A 25,000-nucleotide genomic window follows, 5' to 3' on the forward strand; every position below is an offset into this window, starting at 1 on the left:
AGGCGTTGGGGCCCAAAAAGGCGCTTGGGCGTGCTATTTTCATAATTGGTTTCTTTTCCTCTTCAGCCATTCTTGTCCTCTCAGTGTTACGAGAGGTAGAAGAGCTGTTTCTTACAGAAAAGACAGGTTCCTCATATTCAAAATTATTCTGAAAGTTCGCACAAGCGTGTCGTTCTCTACGCGAACGGTTGGCGTCCTATGAAATTAACAAAGGTTATTGTGATTACAGTATTTTTGTCAATCTCTGGAATGAGGAAGTTTTCTGAGCGACAACGGAAGAACCCACAACCCACCAGGGGAGGGTAAAAATATCCCTAGTTGCCCTGGAAAAGTGCTTGTTTTGTCCTTTCTCGCCGTCACGTTTTGGCGGGCGGGTGGAATTGGGAGAAAGCTTCTTCTGGTCTTTTCTCGAGGCTCAAATCGGTCCTTTTGGAAAAGACTTTAAGAAGCTTTCCATTTTTTGATCGCCCAAGTCCCCAGGATTTTTCCAAGAATCTACTTGCGACGATACCAAGAATCGATAAGTGTTCTGATACAAACCAAATCGTGCACTCTTTCATGGCGGTGTCTATTGCATCATCCTCGCCCACCAACTGTATCCAGGTCATAACTTGATATATAAAGACAATCACGATTCGTCATGTTTAATTGCAAATTATCGTCAACAAGAGAAGAAGCCAAGAATACAGCATGGACTGCCATGAGGAAACGAACTTGATCACAGCGAGAAAGCGTTTATTTTGTTTCCCGTTCATGGACTTAAGCTTATTTGAATTTGCTGAACATTCTGCGTGCGCTCGCCGTGAGAATAAACTCTGTACGATCCTTAGAGAATCTTTTAATCCTGAAGTTATCAACGACAGTGCCTTGGAAACCGAACATGTTAGATCAAGTGCTGGCGACATTTACGGAGGGTGTCGTTATTTACCTGGGACTGCCTCTCCTACTTAAACTCTGCCAAAGTATGTTTGGATCAATTTCTCCAGGTATGCACATGGTAAGCTTGTCTAAAGTGCGGCTTGTTCATAGCACTCACTGTGCGTTTTCAGAAAAATATGAAACAATGAAGAAGCTCACAGTATTAGTATTTTCAAAGTTTTCCGTTTATTCTGTTTGGTTAAACAATAGCGCTGAAATTACGAAGCTAAAACTAAGAATTTCTTCATCCTTTTTGCCTAGCGATAATATAACTTGGTATGTACGAATCTTAAGTAAGCTGCAAGGATCAACGCCATCGATGCAGATAAATTTTCTCAGAGCCACAGCCTGTGGATTATACCTAAGGGGAGACACGTTCTCATCACAAATCTGCATTTTGTTTTAGTTTTGGTGCTCATTCGGTCACGCCGTTAACGAGATTTATTGCTACTCTATCTAATACTAGTAGGCATAGACAAGGATTTACTGATCATGCATAAATTCTATCTGCTGTAAGCAGAAAAAGTGTTGCATAAGCATCCATCATAGAAGGATTAATGAGGTAATACTTATTTCAGTCATCTGAAAAAGGTCGGTTTCGAGGAAATGAGACGTAGATTTGTTCCTGATTGAATTACAGCATCATTTACCCACATGTATTTAACCTAAGAGACTAGGCAGATCAAACTAACAGTATTTGACAGAATGTTTTGACATAATTATTCCTTTCAAATACTGTTGCTTCAGTTCCCTAATTTATTGCGTTCGAGGAGGCATTCTAATTGTGTTGGTCAAGCGGGATTTCCCTTGGGTATTAATCGTCTAGGGTTTGGACGCTATCTTGTTCTGGTACAAATAACCTTGATCCCGCACTCATGTGATAGTGTAACTGCGTACTCAAGGGAAGTCAAGACCTGTTGGATGGGGTTAGTACATGGATCATTGGGTGACCTTCCAGAAATACCCCATGCTGTACACGCTGTTTGGTTATTCCAGCAAGAAAGGCTACTGATATCCCACAAAACTTATATTGAATTATAACACATATATTACATCATAATGTTAGTGTTTTTAATAAAATTATTAGCAACAAGATAACAGTCAAAATATAATAGTGCGATACCTTCATTACTGAACAAAATAATACAAGAAAAGATACAAAACGATTCTACCCAAAATATACAACTACTTTCCTATGCCTCGTTGTTGAAAAAACAGGAATAATAATAATAATAATACAAGAATTTATATAGCGCCATTTCCATGAGCTCAATGGCGCTTTACAATAATCCTAATTCTAAAAAGAAAATGCATTTGAGTTATTAAAATTAAATAAGAAAAATATTATTTATACAGTCATACATTTTGACCTACTAAAAAGAAAAAATATATATACAATAATAAGAGGATAAAAAATGCTAACTAACTCATAAAAGCATCAATAAAAAGTAATGTTTTAATCTTATTGTTAAAAACATCAAGGTTCTGGATTGATCGAATGTCATCGGTTAGGGAGTTCCAGAGCCTGGGTGCAGCAACTTGAAAAGATCTATCTCCGTAAAACTTGAGGTTCGACTTCGGTGTTACAAGCAAATTTTTTGAAGAAGATCGTAATTGCCTCGTAGAAGTGTAAGGCTGAAGAAGATCTGCTATATACCTTGGCGCCATGCCATTCAGTGCTTTGTATGTAAGAAGTAGTAATCTGTACGTAATTCGTTGTCTGACTGGTAGCCAATGTAGTCTTCAAAGAACTGGTGTTATGTGTTCTGAGCTTCGTGTTCTGGTCATCAGTCAAGCTGCACAATTTTGTACATATTGTAGCCTAGCAATAACCGATTTGGGTAAGCCATACAGAAGAGCATTACAAAAATCCAGCTTAGATGAGATAAATGCATGAACAAGTGTCTCAGCATTGTCCTGAGAGAGACAGTTTCTGATCCTTGCTATATTTCGTAGGGGATAGAAGGCCATTTTGCAGGTGTTCGTAACATGTTTCTCTAAGTTGACATGGGAATCAAAGATTACACCTACATTTCTAGGAATCAAGCACACTTTCCTTAGCAATTTCTAGTTGAGGTTGAGGTCAATCAAAACGTCAATCAAAAGAGAGGTGGTCAACTTTCAAATTCATTTGATCTCTGAGCATTGATCAGTGTGGAAAGTGCACGCAAGTTTCCCATCTGTGGCAAGAAGAATTTCTTGGAATAAAGTGTTTTTTTCTGCCTCTTTGAATTCTTTGGAAGTTTTATGAAAAGCACAAGGGTTCAATAAAAATAGTTTTAAAGGTGACAGCTATGTTTATTAGTCTATTAAATTTATCCTTCCAAGTCAGAGAAGGCAACTGTTGTATGTCAGAGGGTTGTCAGAATGTGCACTCTGCAATAGAGGGCTGTATTTTAAAATGGACAGTTAAAAAAAAGATGTAGAGTGGCCACCCAAGACGACAAAGTAGATTACAATAATTTTTGCCAGCATGTGACTAATTTTGATGACCCTTCAGATTGTTCTTTTTTTCTCTAGAAGATACTGATCAGCCCTTTTTTGCATTTTACGATTTTCATTTATATTAAGCCTTGTATTGTAGATACATTCACCACCTTTGGACTAATCTGGGTGAAACAAAAGTGTTGAAGTGGAATTGCTACTGGTTACTGGCTAATGGCTTTTTATTTTCCTCTTTTTCCACAGAATTTGACCTGCATGTTGCAAAATGTGCTTTACTCAAAAGGCATTCCACAAAGAAGGTTTTTGAAGATAATGCTGAAACGCAAGATAGTGTAGTCTGTGATGTACAACGATACACAAAGCTACAAAGTGAAAGCTCCCCATCAATTGCACTCAGTCAGAGGTGTCATGGATTTACAATGAATGATAAAAATAAGCTGCAGTGTGTGTTTTACTGGAGTCACTGCATGATGAACAAAACAAAGTCAGACAAAGGACAGAAAGAAGACCATGCTCCATTGTTTATTAATGAAGTGGATGGCAGTGCATTTGTAAACTTCTCCGTTCAGCACAACACGTTGAAAGGTCTTTGTTATGACTTAGACGAAGATAACACTTTTGCTGCAGATGGTATACAATTTAGTTGTGGCTGGAGGATGATGAGTGATGCAGTCACCATGATGGAGACTTCAGAGTGTTGTGAAAGCAGGGAAGATATGGCAGACGTGGGTTCTAATATGCTTTCATTGGAGATGTTTCCAGATGACATGTGTGATCTGGATGAGATATGTATAAGTGACTGCGTTTTTAATCGTAAGGGTCAACTTGTGGGCATGTATATTTGTTTCAATGTTGCACACTCTGATACATCAAGCGTGACTTCTTCAAAAGATTCTACTTGTAACATGGTGGACTCAGATTGTGAAGATTTTATTGTTTTTGAAAATTCTGACTCTGATGATGACCAACTCTGCCCAAGAGTTGACTTTGTATGTGACACGTGTGAATTGAATGAGGAGACGTGCATGAATCCAACAGTTTCAACCTCTAATACTTTTTATAATGAAGCTGATGGAATGGGAGACTTTGCCACCAAAGTGGACTCTTGTGTCCTGGATATCCTGGAACCCAATCTGCAATGTAACTGTGACAACTTAATTCTCAAAACAAACAGGTTAAGAGAAAACTCCAGAAGTAACAACAATAATCATGTTTCAGTTTCAACAAGTGGAAAGACTATGTGTAAAGAAGAGACGAAAAAGAAAGTTCATTTTAAGCCTGATGATCAACTTGCTACTATCCACCACTTAATTGTTTGGAACTTTGCTTATCGACAGGCACGCACAGGAACTTGGAAGGCAGATGCCTCAGACAGGCTCCGTTTTAAGAGGAAAGTTGAGGAACTTGATAAAATTTTAACTCCTATTTTGCTGGCAAAGAAGGGGCAAATGAAGTGAACCTGGTTGTTTCAGGCATTGCAAAATGTTGTGTTGACAAATTTTATGTTTTTTAAAACAAACTTACGGCAAATACTGCTTAGGTATTAAACAAGCTGTGAGATACTTTGCATTGTTACCAGGGTTTCTTTAATAAGCCCAGCTTAAATTTCAAGCCCTAACCCTAAACCAATATTGTTATTTTTACATTAATTTAATAGGTTAATTTGCTGATATTATTATTTTGGAGTAACGTAAAAACTTCCTGGACTATGCTACATCTTGAGTGGTTAGGTTCACATTACATCTGCACCTTTAGTTGGCAATAAATCTCCCCAAAAACCCAAAATGGATATACATAGGTACAATACTGTGCATGTAAAATGCCTTACCCAAGTGAATAGTAGTGTATTGCAAGATGCATTATTGATCAGGCTTACGTTACCAGGCCTTGGTTGTTCTTCAAAAGGTGGATAACGCTATCCGGTAGATTTAACAATTATTCCACGAGCCCGCGTTGGATATGAGATGGTAAATAGCCAACGAGGCACGTAGCGCCGAGTTGGCTATAACCAGTCTCATATCCAACAAGCGCGAATGGAATAATAATAATTATTGTTTTATTAGATTCCTTTAACTCCAAAAGTTTGGAAGTACGAAATACGAGCGAAAAAAGAGAGAAAATCCTAGCGAAATCGAAAAAAGTTGATGAAGATGCCATGTTGTGTAATACCTCGTGGTCAGACAGACGCAGGCTCATCACAAAAACATCTCTTGCCTTTTCGCGTATCTCTAAGCTTCGAAATTGATCCAAACCACAAAAACGTTTTTCTTTTTCTTTATACCGAAAGAAATTTCGCTTTCTGGCATAAAAATTTTTAGTTTAGCAACGCTAAGCGCAATCATTTACCATATAAGGTCATACTAAGGTATATGAGCTGATAACCGAGATTGAGTAAACCAATCACAGCACGAGAATTGCATTATCCGAGGTTGAGAATTTAATAAAAGTCATTATCCAGCGGATAAACACTAGCAAAACCAGTAATTATTGAGTTATCCAGTGCATAGTGATTTATCCAGCAGATAGCGCTATCCACCCTTCGAACAACTGGGGCCGGATTAATATCCTGGCTATTAACAACTGGATCGGGGAGGAGGGTAGAGCTTGGTGTAAGTGTCGTTAAAAGCTTCGTTAAGGTCTGAGTAATGTGAACAATGTTTCCTTACACCGTTCACTTATATGAAGTGATGTAAGCATATTTAGAAAGAAATCTGACGATTTTTCAGATTACTAAAACCTATGACTTGTTCAGGTGGTCAATTGTGGTGGGACTGGCACCTGATGGCATTTTCACCATAACTTTCATATATAGGGTAAGGGATTTTCAAAATTTCCTTTCCCTATATTTGAAAATTTAGCCCAAATATAATTTAAGAGAACTTTTCGAAGTTGCACTGGTGATCAACCCTTTCACTCCCGTGGGGTTCCCCATTGACGAGTAAAATCGTCTGGCGTTAGACAGAGTAAAGTGTCACTCTTGGGAATGAAAGGGTTAAGACCTGCAATCATTTTTTGTTTTTGTTGGGAGTCTATTCTATTATGGTTCAATAAGCTATTTTAATTTTCAATTTATTTGAACGTTTTGTTTTTTAGTGTGATTACCCTGTAAGGTACATTGCTGTAATCAATTATACACGTACATTAGTCTAAAACGAGAAAAATTGCAAATTCAACTTGGAAACAAATTTTTAGTTTTGAGATACGTGTGGCAAAATATTTCTTACTGATAACATTTTAGGTTACCATTAAGTATTGTATAATTATTATCAAGGCTATATGAAATTAATCTTTATGCCAGTTAAGCTTGATATTTAATGAAGTGTTGAACAATCTCAATCAGTGGCTGATCTTTCATCTTGATAACAAGATTAAATTGGCATTCTTTTATTATGGAGAAAATTTCTTGAAGGAGAAAGAGAACCACTTAATAAAATTTATGGCTGAATGGCCATGAGACTACCCACATCGTTTTGTCCAAGTCGCACATCTCTTTGATCCTGCTACTCAAGTATTTCCCAATTCCCATTTTTTTCCTTTTTCCTATTCAAATTCTGGTTTTATTGATCTAACTTCCATTTTTCCTCCAGGAAAAAACAGTCCCCATTTAATTTTTTCCTTGCCTTTTGGGTTTATTAGCTGATTTAAACTGAAGGTCTGGAGTTTGATCTCGTCAACTCAAACACTGAGTAGGGTCGTACCACTTGTAACCAAGTGCCCCTTTCTCGACAGTCACGAACGCTTTTCGGTGCCGAAAAGCTTATCCTTTTTTGAGAGGCTGGTCTGTGAATTGACACGTTATCAAGATAACAAAAAGCAAAATGTATTTGGAGTTTAATTTAAAGCCTCTGCTTTCACAAGATACAAAGGGAATTCATGACACTGGAAAAGGCCCGCAGGTTTTCAGGGAATTGAACGGTGAAGGATGTGAAAAGCTGGGAAGGAAAAAAAACTTGTTTTCACCCCCACCTCCAATTTTTGAACGCCTGAACCCGCTTGTTCGGAAGCCGATTAACTTAATCCGGTATTAGCTAGAACATTTGTTTCATGTTTTCAACTTTTTGGTGAAAGTTTCTTTTGCTTATTTTTCTTTTTCAAGATTGACTTATAATGTAAAGTTTTGCCGAATATCAGCGTTGAACAGCCTGTGGGAGTAGAGAAATAAGATCCTTGTTTATTTTTAATTCTAGGATTATCGCTAATCGGCTTTTGAACAACCGGGCCCTGGAATGGGCTGACCACTTGATAACAACGTTAGCGAGCAATAAAATTTCCAAAAAAATTTGATGGCGGAAGGGTTTTGGGGAGCCTATTAGAGACGGCAAAAACCGCAAACTAAATCGTCCAAATCCACAATGCGAAATATCGATCAGTTTCGTCAATGGTCGAAAAACATTACGTAGATGACCTAAACCGCAAATTCACCAACCTCACGCAATTGTTTTATCATAATTCATTATACCAAATCTGAAATCTCTTTTCATGATGTCTGAAAAGCAAAAAAAGGGACATTCCAGGCGCCCACACTTTCTCTATTAAAACCTCCCGTCGAAACCAGCAACTTTTTCTTTGTATCAGTAGATGCCACAAACCATAGAATTTTTATGGAGGACGTTCTTTGAAGTTATGATTTGCATGTTATTGTTATTATGACATTTTCAGAAATACTAAAAGAAAGGGCATTCTGAACCTCAAAGACGGAACTTCTTTATGCCCGTCTCCGTTGCAGGGAAATGGCATGTAGAATCTTTCAAAACGGTTGCGAAATAACGTGAAATGGAGTTACAGTAGTTGACCTCCCATTTCTTGTTTTGTGGTTCGATGCAAGACGCCCCCTGGCATTTCTAGAACGAGAAAATTACTTTGCACAGGAGGCCGTATGACATGGGCTCCTCCCCTTTCTGCATGACATCCATACACTGATTGATCAAGTCAGTGTTCCGTGATTAGAACTTCCCTTTGAATGTCCTTAAACTGATCTTTAAACCCCTGGCAACCCGTGAACAGAAACACTTCTATCTGCTATAAAATGTCAGCTACTTGATTACAAAGATCACATAATGAAATAAACGCTTACTTGAAGTGCGGGTTATAAACGAAAGAGAGAGGTGATCCTCGCACTCAGTCATAGGAAAGAGCTTTGCTATTTCGAGTTTTTCCGTTATATTTTTTCCGTTATATGAGCCTTTTTTCGAAGCATGTTTGAGGGAGGGATAAAAACTAAAGCCTCTCGGTGAAAAGATGACACGCTGAAGTGATGACGCTTGCGTGATGGGCGTTCAGGGCCGATATTCTTACTTATAAAACCCATTGTTTTGAGTTGGGAGTGTCTTTCTCGCCGATGTCAACATCACATAACTGACCGAAATGTGCCGTGCCAGATTTTTTGATTGGGTAAAGGAGTTCTTATACAGCCAAGTTTTTGCCCCTCGATGAATTCATCGGATTGCTATCATTATAAATTAAACGATTTTAAAACCTTGACCGGCCGCAGGCCACCTAGACACTCGAGTTGAAGTGGTTCAAATTATGGTCGTTACCAAGGCAACCCTCAAACTTCTGCCTTAGGCCTCACGTAGCTTCTCTAATTCGCGTGGAGACACAGGACACAAATTGGCAAAAAAAAAAAAAGAAGAGAAGACTGAGAAAAAAAACATTGCTCGGGGCGGGATCAACTTCTGGGATTTCCGTAACTGATTATTGGTTAAAAAACGTGACGTTTCCCAGATGCAGCGAATAGAGATCCAAACGAGGATACAGGAAAAGTGTGCTTAGTGAGAGATTTTTAAAAACGACAGATTTGATTCAATATAGCTAAGGTCAAAGGGCTGCAGCTTCCTTGAAAAATTAACGACATAAACAGAGATCCGGCCAAAGTCAAATTAGAATAAATTATTATTTGGCAGAGGGGGACATTGGGGGTCACGGCCCAAGACATGTACCCCATTTCCACGCCAAAAATTGGCAAATGCCGCGTTCAAAAACAGTTAAATACCGAACCGAAATTAATATGTGCTATATTTTTTCCCCGTGTTGTTCTGTGCGCCTGGATTACCTTTGTCAGTAAAGCAAAAGAATCGCGATCTCGCACCAAGGAGGAAGATTGCCGCATTTCCAACTTTCCCCTGGGGCAACCGGAAGTCTGATAATTCCGTGACGTAATTTCTGCACCGAATACCCTGAACCAAAACATACCAGAACCACTTTCCGTAGGGTTTGATCATACCGCAATCCGAACTTTTCGGACCACAATTTCCGAACTACCGCGCTAAAAATTAACGGATACCGCATTTCCGCAGACCCCAGTGTCCCCCTATCTGCAAGTTCCTCTCCGGAAACACCCAACACTTTACTTGTACAAAGAATGTCGGTGTTCGAGGTATTTCAAGTATCCACTCCCTTCTAAAACTTGACCCCTCTTATAAATTAAACCGTCCCTTATTTTTAAGGTGGCTCAAACCAGTTTCAACACCTTCAAGAAACTGTAGTATTTACAATGATCGACTCTACAACTCTTTATCACCAAACATCTTTTTCATTATAAGAAGAAAACAACAATTATTGCTCAGTAAAATGCGATCGCTTTTGTGACGTAATAGGTTATCATGGCAACGAGAAAACCATCTGAGACATCTCATATTTTTTAAATTTTATAACCCATGATATTTTACTGCTGGAAATTCATTGGCAGGTTAAGTTCAAAGGTCTTTGTAAATTGTTGAAGAATCTCTCACGTGGATCCAAAGATATCCTCACAACTGAAAAATTAAAGGTGGCTCTTTCCGGATGAATTTGTTTAAAGACCTTTAAAATTTGCAGAGAGTTTTTTTGCAACTTTCCAACTGTTCAAAATAGGGGTCATCGCGTTCACTTTTGAAATACAAGCGTTTAAACTTAATTGTAGGGAAAGGAAAGGAAAGGAAAGGAAAGGAACTTTATTTAAGTGTTTAAGACGAGATTTTTTTGAACATCGAGCAATAAAGCGCGCCAGCGGCCAAAAATCCCATAAGAGCTTGCGCGCATCTTACTTTCAGATCAGGACTTGTACCGTCGGCCATATTGTGTCGCGGTGGAAGAGCACATAGAAGTTGTGTTGAGTGCAAGCGATTAGCCAACCATTTTACACAGGTATTTCATTCAGTCACTTCGGAAAGATCTGTTAAGCTTTGAAAAACGTTTTGAAGCGGTGAATTTATCGTATTTAGTTTAACCTTCTTGCAAGGTTATAACCAGTACGCAAATTGTTCGAAAAGATCTTTCTGCCGTAAGATTTCGAGTTCTCCGACTTTGCTAATAAGAGATCCAGTCTAGAATTAGTGTGTCAAGACTTGCTTTTGGACTATCTTGAGATTGCAAACCTAGGATGAATTCTTATTACACTTCTATTAAAATAGTGTGAACAGTTCTTTTGTCATTGCCTTGTCTGTGACCGGTAATCTGATATTCGAGTTAGAGGTAGTCAAGTTGATGTGGAAGCAGCTTCTGTCACTTGCGTTACGGTTCAGTGAGGTTTCCTACAGATCGTTTTCGGACTGCTGTTGTCGTTACAGCTGGGTGTACTCTATCGCTAGACCTTGCAAAAGGTAATTTTGTCCTTTTTTTTTTTTTTTTGAAAGGTATCGAGTATTCGTGGATAGGTTCCTTTAGAGTTGATTTTCAGCTTATCTCCCGCACACTTCTTCCGTAAAAAGGTTCGTGAGACCCCCAGTGTTTAAGTGTTTCCTTTTCAGTTCCGCCTTTAAAATTACACATTAAGATTGTGTTCAGCTTAGCTTCAATTGTCAACTTTCAATTTCGATTGTTGAGTTGAATTTATCATAAAATTTTCCACAAATGTTTCACTTTCCAATTCACTAGAGTTAAGTCTAGCTTATATCAAAGTTAGAAAAAAAAAAGAGTTATTGAAGGGTTGATCTTTGTGAAGAATTGAAAAAAAAAAAAAAGAAAGGAACTAGTCCCAGCTGAGCCTCAGAGATTGTAAACAATGTCTTCATCAGTACTTACTTATAGTATATGTAAAAAACCTACAAGGAAGGAAGAATCTCGTCCCATAAATGATGTTAAAGGAAAAATGTCAAGCCTGTAGGAATACCACTATCCGCCTCTGATGTTCAGCGTCCAAATGCACAACTCCCCTGGACAAGCTAAAACATTTAAAGTCACTACCAAAGTCCACTTATGTCCAGGTTTGACCCTAATTAGATACATGCCCAATTTTGACATCCAACACAAAGTGTCCCTTTAAGTCTAAGCATTTGCTACCTATTTTCAACAATAAGGTAAGGGTAAAGGTCAGCATTATTTTTAGCTTTGGGTAAATGCAGCAGCTAATCTTCACTTAAAGAGTAGCATTTGGGGGACAATTTGTGACATAAATTGTCTGTATTCTGAGACACAAGTGATGTTGAAGTTGGCGAGAAGAGCAAGGGGACACTTTGTGACGCTTATTGAAATCGGCGTGCATCTAATTAGGGTCAAACCTGGACATATCTCCCAAAATCAGTAGATGATTTGTTCCCTGAAGCTAAGAAAACTTTTTTGGAAAAAAAGTTTGGCTGTGTGGCCCTCATAAGCAGTTTAAGGTGCTGTGGTGCATGTTATGTAAGGTTCCACAGGCTGTCACCCAGTGTAAACAAAAGTGTTCCACAGCCCCTGTCTGCAAACAATTCTATTCAAAATCAAGTTGGTTGTGCCCCAGTGTCATATGAACTGACGTCAAAGCGAACTCAGCGGAGGATTTGAAACAAACTTTAAAACTGCGCAAGGCAAAAAGTGGCTGAACTTAAAACAGAAGTTGAAAACATGGGTGCCTCAAATGAACAGATCTGCCAGGAAATTCTTGAAGGCCAATTTGATGGGGTAAACTTTCCTTCTTTTAACTCACATGGTAAAATTCTACCATACATATTCTACCTTACTAGTTGGTTTTTCAGTTTATTTGGATTGGTAATGAAAAGATGAACACAATTCAAGGATCTCCCAAGCCCGTGAAACTGAAAACATGGCATACTGTCATGCTTGTATAACAGGGTAAACGTTACTACTGGTAACCCTACAAAATACAGTAAAGACCCACACATAAGAACTTAGAATTTTCGAGGTCAGGCTGAGCAGGTTCTAATATTTTAGGCTATTTTTTCATAATTCAGACTGATTACATGTAGTTTCTTAATAGGTTCTTATTTCTCAGAGGAACAACAATAAATTTTTATATTTTATTCATAAGATATGTAGAAAGTATTGCACTGAAGCTTTATGGAAAACATATTTCTAGAGAAAATCCAATAAAATGCCAATCAAAGAAAACATATACACAATAGACCTAATCGGCTAACTCAATGTTGTACCCAATTCAAATCTCCCGAGATTAAGATTCTTTGTGTATTGTATTTGCATTATGTACCATTCATATTTAAATGATATGGAAATACCTGAAACAAAAAGTTTTATTCCCAAAGGGTTTGAATTGGGTACAACATTGAGTTAGCCGATTAGGTCTATAACAGGAGTTTTCTCTAGGCTGATTTTTTTGTAAAAGTACCTCTTTTTCTTTGCCAGGCTCTGCAGGTTCTTATATTTTTGGGTATTTTTAAAATGCCAAATTTCAGCCTGTCCTAGGTTCTTATATGTGAGTTTGTACTGTATGCATTATTCCCTAAAATAGAAAACTAATCCAGGCTATAAAGAGTACTCTTTTTGCGTTCTAATAATCAGATCAGAGTCAGTAATTATTACTGACTAATTCAACGTCAGGACATTTTTCCTTTACCTTTGATAATAAAAAAATAAGATCACAATATTTTTCACCTCTATCAGTACTTTGCACGCATACTGGCTTTAGCAATGTTTTGGAAACATGATTGTAAACATGCGAACCTCACCCTCTAGGAGGTGTTTCTTACTAGAAGTAAAAAGTAAAAGGAGCAAGCCATTGTCTTCACTTCTTTCAAATTCCATTCAGGAAAAAGTGAATGCAAATTCTAACATCATGGAGGGCTTAGCTCTCAGCTACTCCAGAGAGAGACCTGGAAGTCCCAAATGGGTTGAACTGTTGAACTGTGTGGCACAGCAATACACAAATAAGGAAATTAAGCAAATGTTCAGGTTTACTAACAGTCGAGGAGAAGAGGTATCATGCACAGACTACGAATTAACAAAAGCTAGACTTTATAGTAAGATGTATGGTCCAGGAGCAGCACTTCCGAAAATAAGACGCCAATATAGTCATAAACTTCCATCAGAAACCATTGCTTTTGTCTTAGAATTTATCCACCATCTAGACAGTGAAGAGTATTCATCTTATAAAAGTGGCCCCTGTGATGGAAAACAAAAATCATGGATAAGTGAATTATTAGGAGGAGGAAATCAACCTGTTTTGTGGTTCAATTAAGCAAAACAAGTCTGCCTTTTATGACAGATATACATTGTAAACAGGAATGTGAACAACTGGAGATTAGACCTATAAGCTTTAGTACAATTTTTAAGGGTTTGTCTGCGGAAAATTTCAAAATAATGGCAGAGAAGGCAAGACTCGAATATTTGCACAAAACTTGGCGCGGAGTATTTCACCGTGGTAGATAAGCTGCTAACTCGTTTAGGTGAAATGCTGAGGAGCCAATGTAAACCAGACATAACTCCAGGATTAATGAGCAAAGCAAAAACGTTAACAAATATTAATAATATATGACTGTTTCCGGTACAAGAAAATTCAGAACGAACATATTTTTGCTACAGTGGTACATCTTCCAACACCATCTAACAGGACATTTCAACAGCTTTGCTCTTTCCACAAGCCAGCAGTCTAACTTAAGTTTTTTGGCATCACCTTCACTTTTTTGAGCAATAAAAATTCTTGGAAATGATGTGAACTTTCCAAAAATAATGTACAAGGCAAAGAATGTTGGTGTCCAAATATGAAAAGTACAACCGTCAGGCTGAAGAACGCTCGCACGTGAAGGAAGCTCGAACGCAAGTGGTTTCGAATGTCAATTATGTAAACAAATTGAGGTGTTGTATTTTCAAACTAAAATTACGCAACTGGTTCAAAACAAAACCACATTTATTTAGGTAGCACTGAAAAGCTTGCACTTTAACGTTCTGTATTGTAGTGACATATGTCTGGTACACTATACAATCAACTTACAACAAAGCGGACAAACAGTGCTGCCATAAAGAATTCGTTAACCAATTATATCTGCCACAAAGGAATCGCGGATGATTGGAAAAGTTCATGATTTCAAAAGCATTTTACTATGCAAAGTGAAAGCACCAGAGGTGATGTTCAAAATAACAGTATGATCAGTAATCCAGTAATGACCAAATGGAAGCAGATCTTTTACTGAAAGGGCGATGTTTAAAGTTGAAAAATGCACTACCCTGCAAGTCTGAGGCGAGATCAGACAACCGGTTCAAATACATTTAAAGCAAATAATGCTCAAATCAAGTGTAGAACATCTAGAAATTTTCAATTAAGGCGTGCAATCCTTGGTACAACAAGATTTTTGCAGCGTAGCCTGACAAGAACGAGGTAAGTAATATGGGTTTCGCACAACGGTGTATCTTATTTTCAATTCTTAAACGCATAAAAACTCAAGGATGTGTATTCCGTTTACGCTGAAACAACTAACAAAATTACGGTTTCAAAAGAACAGGTGAAGTCAAAACCTTCATTTTGAAATGTTGGCAGTTTCATAAAGTTCACAAATAATCTCGTTTGAGCTTTTTTTTCTCAAGGGAAAATCTCGCTCAATGAATTGGAGAACGCAAGTTGAGCTCGACCGGCTTAACGCTCAACCCTGTGCTTTAACACAGCCTTTCAAAGAGATTTCAGAGTTTTAAAGTATCAATTGTTATTGAAATAACTTAGGTTATAGAAGTAAAACAATTACATACCTTTAATGAATTGATTTGGCCAGATAGTATCGACAGTAAACCGTCTCAAACCGTCAGAATCAGCCATAACTTCTGTGACAAACGGCCGGCATTGTTCGCATCTCATGGCAAGTTTACTGAAGCAAATCTCCCATTTGCATCCTAGGGGTTTTTCTACCACAAAATGCTTCATATCCTTCCGACAAAGGTTAGAAATGAGCCAGGGAACAGGACTTTTTGTGAGTCGAAATGATTATTGCGGCCATCAAAATATTCCCTGGCGCGAAACATACGCGATTCCAACTAAAATTGACTGGCGGCAAAAGATTATTATGGTATTTTTGGCCGCGCAATGCTCGAAGTTAAAAAAAAACTCGTCTTAATCTTCTAGCGCTGTAGAGCACTAATCGCGGACACTGTAAATTGAAATTACAAAGTTAACGCAAATCAAATCAAATTTTTATTTTTTGCTGGCTTTCCTGTTGCTTTGGTGACTCTTCGCGACAAAATATACAATGAGTGCGTCTCTTGATAAGCAGTAATTCGTCTTTTATATGGATTGACACTACATGAAAACAGTGTGGAAGCTTCCAACAGTTCCGTTGTCGTCATAAGTTACCAGTCCTTCGCGCCGTCAGTATACACACTTTGCATTTGGCGCGTGGGACATAACATTTGAGATGTGACATTTGGAACGCTGGAACGAGTTGTTTTCCTGAAATGATTATGGTTCTTTGAGTTGGTTCACATCCATTGTATTAATAAGTGATGGCAATCAAGTGTGAAAGAAATTTAACGTCGGCAAACATCTCCAATATCGGCAATTTGTGGCGAGCAAGCCGCAAGGGAGCATGTTGACATCGACGGCTGGCATGGGTTTGTTGAAAATTCGGACCATTGCAGTTCTACTCTCGCTGTCTCTAGGTTCTTCTCTTGTGCTATGGTGGATCTCACCGCCCGATCATCCCATCAAGGGTAACTGATTGTCTTGTCACTGTTTTGTTTTTATAATGGCGAACTTTTTGGTTCAATTACAAGTTTAGATTTACTCCAATAAGCGAACCGTGGCGCTCTTTTATTTCCCTCCACGGTGATACCAAATTTTGGTGTTGCTTTTTGCCGGGTTCTTTGAATTTTATTCGGGTCAGTACGATTTTTTGTCGCCTGTTCCAAGTTTTTCCACAGCAGGACTTTTTTATAAGTTTCAGAAATACATGTACGTTCGGTTGATCGTGAGGCATCGTTAATTTAAGCTTTAATTTAAGTTTTTATAAGTTATCTGATGCAGGTTTTCCTAGCGTGCCCTTGGAATTTAATAAACAGCACTTGGTTTTTGCGGAAACCTATAAGTATGTTAAGTAGACAGTTCTTTTCCATCGGATGCTTATCTACGAGTTTCTGTGGACTTCTGCGTTATTTCGTTTTTGTTGATGGTGGACAATATGACACCTTTTTATTGCGTAAGCTTAAATTTAATAGTTTTGCAAGGAAAACATCTTTCGAGGCTCTTAATTGTGAACATGACGATAGAAAATGTATTAATAGATGTTGATGCAATTATTCGTAAATTATTTTCAAGTGGTTTAATGGACCAATTTATAAAATAATATTTGACTTCAATTTCTGCGTGTTTTTAAATGATGGCATTCTGTCATTTTTGAAATGCAACTTGTCTTTAATGCTTTTCGTGCTGTCTCTTCTATTCTTGCAGACCAACAGCTGTCTTTAATAAAATAGATATCAATATTACTCTATTTAGGTTGAAATATCTGGGTTTTTACGTCATACCATATCGTAAATTAATGAGTTTTCTGGGAATATTAATTTACCTTTCCAGACAGTGAAAGAAGAAGCAAAAAAATGTAACTTGTTTCTTGAAGCAATTTTTTAAAAAATTACATGTAAATGTTCTAGACCTTCAGGTGCTCAATTCATCTATCCTTTTGTGACAAATATGTGGGCCTTCAAGCTGAGTTATTGCATTTCACTCTAATTGGTTTCTAATTTCAGTTTTTCTTAGAATTTGATATTTTAGGAATTGTTTTCAATGTGATTTCATTTGATAAGATTATCAGCAGTTGAAACAAATTCATTAGAGGAAGACATGGATGATAGTTATTTTTTGGTTATTGTGATGTACATATTAATTTTCCAATGAGCTACCATGTATTTGAATTAACGAGGTTGTCAATAGATGAGGCATATATCTGCAATTGTTTTTCTCTTCTGCAGAATGGGTTTCAGATAACTTGACAATTAAAAAGATCTGTCTTCTGGCTATCATGTGCCTGTTCAGGACTGTATTGCATTCATGAGACAAAACAATATTCTAGGAATGCCTGTGAAAAGAGCTTTGAATTTTTTTCTGTTCAAAATTTGGCTTGATTTGATAACCTTCAAACCTGAGAGGGGAGGGTAGGAGTGGCTGACTAGTAAAAAATTGGGGCAATGAGTTAACTCAAAGACCTAAAAATCAAAAAGTCTTTAATTAATCAACAGTTGCACAGGGATATGACCTCTTTCGAAATACATTTCATGAAATTCAAACGCATCTCTTAAATACCAATGCTTAACAGCAGTGCAGTCAGGAAATCATGTGACATTATCATTAATTCTGAATGACTGTTGAATATTGCATCACACACATAACGCTGATAAGAAGCCAATCCCCCAGATAATCCAAGGACATTACATGTATATAGACAAAATTTCTTTTGTATCAGGTTATGCTACAATCAGGGGCAAAAGTAGTTGGGACTCTAGTGTCAGAATGGGCCTGAAAACCTCTCAGACGTCAGAAACTAAGCATAACTGTCAAAATTCCACTGAAAACTTCAAAATAAAACTCCCCCCCTCCCCCCAATCGATGTTGAAATAGACAAGGAAATGTATGTTCACTATTGGCAACATTGTTCTGGGGGGGAGGGGGCAATTTTTCAAACTCAGTAAGAAAACCAACTTCAAATGTTGAGTGTCCCAAGACTTTTGCCATTGATTGTACAGGCATATTTGAATCTCTTTTCTTTTGCATGTAATAAAAAATAGTGTCCTCTTGGGTCCAGTAATCTAGCAGCTCTTGTAACCTGCTATTGTTTGGTATATAATTATTATTGTAAACAGCTTCTATTGTTTTTAAGTTTCAATATTATTGTTAGGTTTTTTTTTTTCAGCTTGGGTATCGAGCCAATGTGGAGGCAGTGTGGCTCAGTGGTTAGGGCACTTGCCTTGAGATCCGGAGATTCCGGGTTGAAGACCTGCTCTGACCACTCGTTGAATTTGTTCCTGGTAGTCCCTGGTTCAACTTCCCAGCTGCACTTGTAAATAGCCAACTGGTTTGCCTCCGGCCAGTTGGAATTCTTAACAGTTGTAGTTGTTGTGTTCTGTTGTTTTGTTGATTGTGTTTCATTGGCCCTGAAAAGCCCCTATGGGGAGCGGTCAATTAAGTATGTTACGAGAGTGGCTACATCATCATGACCCCTTAGGTTTCTTGGTCTCTTGAACGTTTTTCTGTTAAATTACAATAATGGGTGCATCATGTAACATTATTACATTAATTTTTTATTTGAGAGCTCTAAATCTCTGCTCCTCATTTCCATATTATTGTATGTTACAAAATTAATGTTCTCTTACTGAGGCCTTTTAGTCTCTCTTATATTCCTGGGTCCCCAGATTTTATTGATATATGCTGTTGCAATGTCCCTATCCTTGTATTGATGTTTTTGTCTTTGTCCTTTGTTGTCTTGTATTTGTTTATTTGTTTTTTTTTTTTTGACATCTACACTGTAGTGCTTTTTTGCAAGATATAAAAAAAAACAAACAATGTACATACACATGTATAAAGAAACTAAATAAGTCAGTTAAGATGCATTTGTGTATAGCCGTTTTTGATGCATAGAAACAATTTTTTTTGTCCCTGCAGGCAAGTATGGTTCATTCGCTGTGTCAGACAGAAAACAAGTCCTGCTCCAGACGTTAGATCATGTTCAGACTGAAAACACAGAGCTTAAAAGGCAGTTAAAGGTGATTCAGAAGAGGTTGCGAGAGTTGTATTCAAAAGACAATCAACAAGGTATTGGGAATCTGAGCAAAAACACTCAAATTGTTGTTATAGTCTCTCTTATAAATTTCACTCTTGTCCCCTGAGGGGTCGAATTGTGTGCCTTTTCTTGCATTAACCCATTGACATGGAAACCGGCCGAAACCGGCCAGACTCAGGAACCCCTGGGAGTCAATGGGTTAAAAGAATAAAAGGGTTATTGAGGAAGTTCTGAAAAAAACATGTCAAGCCCAAATTGTTCAAAGCACAGTACACTACTTGTGATAATGTGACTGTCACAATTTGAATTAAGAGAGTAAATAAACAATGAAAAACGTTCACCTGATAATTTTTTTAATTTTAAAATTGAACCCAGCTTCCCAGGAAAACAAGACTGCTATTACTCCATGTGTTAATGACCTCAATTTATATCGTTGTGAGGTAAGTACAGTATATATTATATCTGAGATAAAGCTTTTACATGTATATTCTTTTCGACCTTTTTTCTCTCTTAGAATAGAATTTAACGTCCCTAATTGGATTTTCCCAAAAGGAAAAAAGCCCAGTTTCCAACATCTGAAATGAGCTAGGTTACACTGGTGGTTTAAAAGATGATATATTACAATAAAAAATGTTCCCAACATTTCGGTCACAAACACGGACCTTCTTCAGGGGAAGTGAAAGAAAAAACCACACAAAAGCACAAATATAAGCAAGACGCTGATTAAAAATTCGAGATAAGTGTCATTTTTTCTTGTTTGCAAGGGTCAAGTGCAAATACTCCTTGGGGAGTAACGCCCCGTCATCTCGGTTGAGAGGGTCTCTCACGCAATTAATCTCCCAAGCTTCCAAAATCTTCCTTTGGTGCCAATTACTATTAGTCCTGAGAATTGTGGCCTCATCCCATGCGATATCGTGATTGGTATTTGTCACGTGGTCTGCAAGTGCTGATTTTTTGCATTGTCTCCGTGCGACAGCCTTCTGGTGCTCGCCTTTTCTTGTTGAGAATTTTCTTTGAGTTTCGCCGACGTAGCTCTTGCTACAATCAGCGCAAGGAATGTCGTAAACAGGGCCACGAGTTTCTTCTTTGTCTATTTGGTCTTTCGGTTTGGGAAACATCTGGCTCATTGTTTGATAGGGTTTGAATGCCACTTTGATGCCGTGGTTTTCCAAAACTCTCTTTATTGGCTCAGAGGTCCCGCTGACGTAAGGAATTGTGCTATAGCCCCGCCCGGATTCTGCAGCGTTGATTGTGTCCTTCGGCGGTGGTTTAGGCTTGCTGGCATCCAAAATAAAGCGCTTGGGGTATCCATTGGACTGTAATGTCGATATTACTCGTTGCTTTTCCTTACTTTGATCAGATTTTGTTGTGGGGATTCTTTCGGCCCGATCCATCAAAGATTTAACCACAGCTCGCTTGTGCATACTAGGATGGTGCGATGAAAAAGACAGATAGCGATCAGTGTGAGTAGGTTTCCGGTAAACAGTGGTAGTCAATCTTCCGTCTTCCTGGTGGTGAACCATAGTGTCAAGGAAGGCAATTTTCCCCTCGCTTTCGCGTTCAACCGTGAACTTAATGCAGGGTTCAATTGAATTCAGATGTTCGAGAAAAGTGTGAGTACTATCAAATTTCGTGGTTGTACTCACGTCGTCCACGAATCTTTTCCAAAACAGAGGTTGATTGGTGAGAGTAGTTAGTGCTCTTTCTTCAAGGTCTTCCATGACCATATTTGCCATTACGGCGGAAACGGGTGAACCCATAGCTGTCCCATGGATCTGCTGATAATGTTCGTGGCCGTATTGAAAGTTGGTGGTTGACAAGCAGAAATCAAGTAATTTAATAACGTCAGTAACCGATAGGGCCGTCCTTTCTGGTAGATTTTCGTCATTAACCAGGCGGTTGTGAGCAACATTAACAGCTACATCTACCGGAATTGACGTAAACAAAGAGAGGACGTCGAAGGAGACAAGCTCGTTGTCACCCTGAAGATTAATGTCAGCAATGCTTTCACAGAACTCAGTTTTTAAGATCTTAGCCACATACTTGGAAAGATTGTACGTCGGGGATGAAATAAATGAGACGATGGGTCGTAATGGGTTTCCGTTCTTGTGGATTTTGGGCAAACCATAGAATCGAGGGGGTAGGCCATCCGAGCTGTGAAGGTGTCTGTACAGTTTTTCCCCGATCGTCCCTTCCCGTTTCATTTTCAGCAATATGCCGTTCATGTCTCTTTCCGTCTTTTTGGTTGGATCTTTCTTTAAGACTTTGTAGGTCGATTCATCACCGAGAAGTTCCTTTACTTTATCATCATAATCTTTGCGGTCCATGACAACTGTACAGTTCCCTTTGTCCGCCGATATGATGAGTCTTGATTTGTCCTTTCGGAGGTCTTGTAAGGCTTTCATTTCCTTCGACGGAATATTTGATGGCGGTGGGCGGGCTCTGCTGAGGACTTCTGAAACTTGTGCTCTTACCGTAAGTTTTTTCTCAGCCGAGAGCTCAGATATGCTGCTTTCCACGGCAGACACAATTTCTGCAACGGGAATTTTCTTCGGCGCAATAGCAAAATTCATTCCCTTTTGCAATGCAGATTCTTCAGTATCCGTAAGTGGTTTACTCGAGATGTTTAAAACCCATTTTTTGCAGTCGATGGTGTTTCTGGTGGATGGTCGGCTTGATTTTTCTTCCAGTGCTGCCAATTTATTCGCGTGCGCCGTCTTCATTCTCAAATGTTCTTTTCGTTGTAAACCACTGAACAATACTTTGGTCCGCTTGAGATCGTCAGGTTCCATGTTAGCACGCAGGAATTCCGTTTGCTTGTCCTTCTCGTAGTTGAGCTTGCGAATTTGTTTGTGCGAGTGTTGAATTCTCAGCTTTAAAAATTGTAAGCTGGTGTTCTTTGCTAGTTTGTAGCCTTTGGGGCATTGGACTGGAGGTCTGATCTTCAAGCTGGGCGGCAGCAGCTGGCGGTCTTTGCAGCGATGGTTGAAGAAAAGATGACACTTCTGTCGAGTGATCTTCAGCATAATCTTGTTTAAACGGCGAGCCTTGAGTAAAATTTCTCTATCGTACTTCTCTAAAATTGTATTAAAGAAGAATAGCACTGAGTTCTGTGGAAGCATTGCTGACATTAATCTTCAGGGTGACGACGAGCTTGTCTCCTTCGACGTCCTCTCTTTGTTTACGTCAATTCCGGTAGATGTAGCTGTTAATGTTGCTCACAACCGCCTGGTTAATGACGAAAATCTACCAGAAAGGACGGCCCTATCGGTTACTGACGTTATTAAATTACTTGATTTCTTTTAAAAATTGCACCGTAACCAGGATGAGACATGTTGTGAATCTGAAAGACGTTCTCTGGTTAAAAATTGGTTAAAAATTATAAGCTTTCGGCTATCTATCTATAGCCTTTAACGAATGAAATATAAGAAGCACGAATTAAAATATATACGAAAAGGGGTGTAAAAATTCGATGCGGGTGAGAACTAAAATATGAATAAGAATGATCTAGAAAAAATTACAATAAAATAGAGTATTGTCTCGGTAACGGTTTAGAATTATTGTCCGCGTTAACAGTTTTAGCGGTATGCCAGGATTCCAAGGTTTTTCTAACACGGTAGTTGCCTTTGTCAATCACGCATGCATTATTAAAGTCAATAGAGTGGTCATTCTTCCATGCATGGCTGGCAATGTTTGACCCTTTCGCGAAATTTTTTAGGTTTCTTTGATGTTCTTTTTTCCGCGTTAAAAAGCATCTTCCAGTTTCGCCAATGTAACTCCACGGACAGTCCGAGCACGGAATTTTGTAAACAACATTGCATTGTTGGTCCAAGGGCTGTCTTGTTTTTGGGGATGGGAATTCTTGCTGAAGGGTTTTAAGTGGTTTGGTGACGACTCGAATTTCATGTTTGCGTAATAATCTCATGAGGGGCTCTGTCAAGCCGCTAATATATGGAAGGCACGCAAATCCATGGGGTGTATTCTGTGGGTCAACCCAACTAAAGAACATTGCTACCAATTCTTCTGGTGATGGTACAGTTGGTGATGGTGGCTTCTTTCTATTTTTGGAAATATAAGAGATGACTGAGGACGGGTAGCCATTGGCTTTTAGTGCATCTGTGACATAGTTGGTCTCGCGTGATTTTCCTTCGTTAGTGCTTGGGAGATTAGACGCACGGAATAACAAGGTAGAGGCCGTGCTGATTTTGTGTTTTCTCTCATGATGTGAGGAGAAGTCTAGATATCTATCAGTGTGGGTTGGTTTTCGATAAACGTCAATGACAGCAACACCATTTTTTCTTGACACTAAGGTGTCAAGGAAGGCAATTTGACCATTGTTCTCTTCTTCAATGGTAAATGTGATCTTAGGGTCGACAGCGTTTAAGGTGTCGTGGAAGGAATGGACAGCAGCTTTCTTGATGACAACAAAGCTGTCGTCAACGTATCGTTTCCAAATCCTTGGCGGAACAGTGGCGGAGCTGATGGCTGACTCTTCTATCACTTCCATACAGAGGTTAGCGACGATAGGGCTAACCACCAACTTTCAATACGGCCACGAACATTATCAGCAGATCCATGGGACAGCTATGGGTTCACCCGTTTCCGCCGTAATGGCAAATATGGTCATGGAAGTCCTTGAAGAAAGAGCACTAACTACTCTCACCAATCAACCTCTGTTTTGGAAAAGATTCGTGGACGACGTGAGTACAACCACGAAATTTGATAGTACTCACACTTTTCTCGAACATCTGAATTCAATTGAACCCTGCATTAAGTTCACGGTTGAACGCGAAAGCGAGGGAAAAATTGCCTTCCTTGACACTATGGTTCACCACCAGGAAGACGGAAGATTAACTACCACTGTTTACCGGAAACCTACTCACACTGATCGCTATCTGTCTTTTTCATCGCACCATCCTAGTATGCACAAGCGAGCTGTGGTTAAATCTTTGATGGATCGGGCCGAAAGAATCCCCACAACAAAATCTGATCGAAGTAAGGAAAAGCAACGAGTAATATCGACATTACAGTCCAATGGATACCCCAAGCGCTTTATTTTGGATGCCAGCAAGCCTAAACCACCGCCGAAGGACACAATCAACGCTGCAGAATCCGGGCGGGGCTATAGCACAATTCCTTACGTCAGCGGGACCTCTGAGCCAATAAAGAGAGTTTTGGAAAACCACGGCATCAAAGTGGCATTCAAACCCTATCAAACAATGAGCCAGATGTTTCCCAAACCGAAAGACCAAATAGACAAAGAAGAAACTCGTGGCCCTGTTTACGACATTCCTTGCGCTGATTGTAGCAAGAGCTACGTCGGCGAAACTCAAAGAAAATTCTCAACAAGAAAAGGCGAGCACCAGAAGGCTGTCGCACGGAGACAATGCAAAAAATCAGCACTTGCAGACCACGTGACAAATACCAATCACGATATCGCATGGGATGAGGCCACAATTCTCAGGACTAATAGTAATTGGCACCAAAGGAAGATTTTGGAAGCTTGGGAGATTAATTGCGCGAGAGACCCTCTCAACCGAGATGACGGGGCGTTACTCCCCAAGGAGTATTTGCACTTGACCCTTGCAAACAAGAAAAAATGACACTTATCTCGAATTTTTAATCAGCGTCTTGCTTATATTTGTGCTTTTGTGTGGTTTTTTCTTTCACTTCCCCTGAAGAAGGTCCGTGTTTGTGAACGAAACGTTGGGAACATTTTTTATTGTAATATA

The 25,000-nt window shown here is 38.8% G+C and overlaps 2 protein-coding genes and 1 long non-coding RNA gene across 4 annotated transcripts in view; 2 read left to right on the forward strand and 1 right to left on the reverse strand.

Moving 5' to 3' along the window:
- Nucleotides 1-335: 335 nt before the first annotated feature.
- On the forward strand, nt 336-6,822 carry LOC137969897 (uncharacterized). Its single transcript, XM_068816304.1, has 2 exons — nt 336-986; nt 3,607-6,822. The coding sequence occupies exons 1-2, from the start codon at nt 881-883 to the stop codon at nt 4,818-4,820; spliced, it is 1,320 nt and encodes a 439-aa protein (XP_068672405.1). The 5' UTR covers nt 336-880; the 3' UTR covers nt 4,821-6,822.
- Nucleotides 6,823-13,043: 6,221 nt separating this feature from the next.
- On the reverse strand, nt 13,044-15,534 carry LOC137970231 (uncharacterized). The gene is made up of 2 exons (XR_011116781.1): nt 15,253-15,534; nt 13,044-13,674 (listed from the first exon to the last, which is right to left on the reverse strand). It is a non-coding gene; the product is annotated as an uncharacterized lncRNA (long non-coding RNA).
- Nucleotides 15,535-15,867: 333 nt separating this feature from the next.
- LOC137970950 (xylosyl- and glucuronyltransferase LARGE1-like) overlaps nt 15,868-25,000 on the forward strand; it is a 35,554-nt gene continuing 26,421 nt past the window's right edge. Inside the window, exons 1-3 of one of the 2 annotated variants that reach the window (XM_068817625.1) lie at nt 15,868-16,206; nt 19,151-19,300; nt 19,644-19,708. In XM_068817625.1, the coding sequence (XP_068673726.1) occupies nt 16,083-16,206; nt 19,151-19,300; nt 19,644-19,708 (339 nt within the window). In that variant the 5' untranslated portion in view covers nt 15,868-16,082. The remainder of the gene's footprint in view (nt 16,207-19,150; nt 19,301-19,643; nt 19,709-25,000) is intronic. The other variant, XM_068817626.1, reaches the window with a different exon arrangement.

This window comes from Montipora foliosa, chromosome 9, assembly GCF_036669935.1.
Source record: "Montipora foliosa isolate CH-2021 chromosome 9, ASM3666993v2, whole genome shotgun sequence".
Classification (NCBI taxonomy): Eukaryota; Metazoa; Cnidaria; class Anthozoa; order Scleractinia; family Acroporidae; genus Montipora; species Montipora foliosa.

Bases quoted from the DNA above. Each gene is read 5' to 3' on its own strand.
- LOC137969897 (XM_068816304.1), top strand. From the start codon at position 881: ATGTTAGATCAAGTGCTGGCGACATTTACGGAGGGTGTCGTTATTTAC. The intron at 987-3,606 runs GTATGCACATGG...CTTTTTCCACAG, and splicing joins GTTTGGATCAATTTCTCCAG to AATTTGACCTGCATGTTGCA.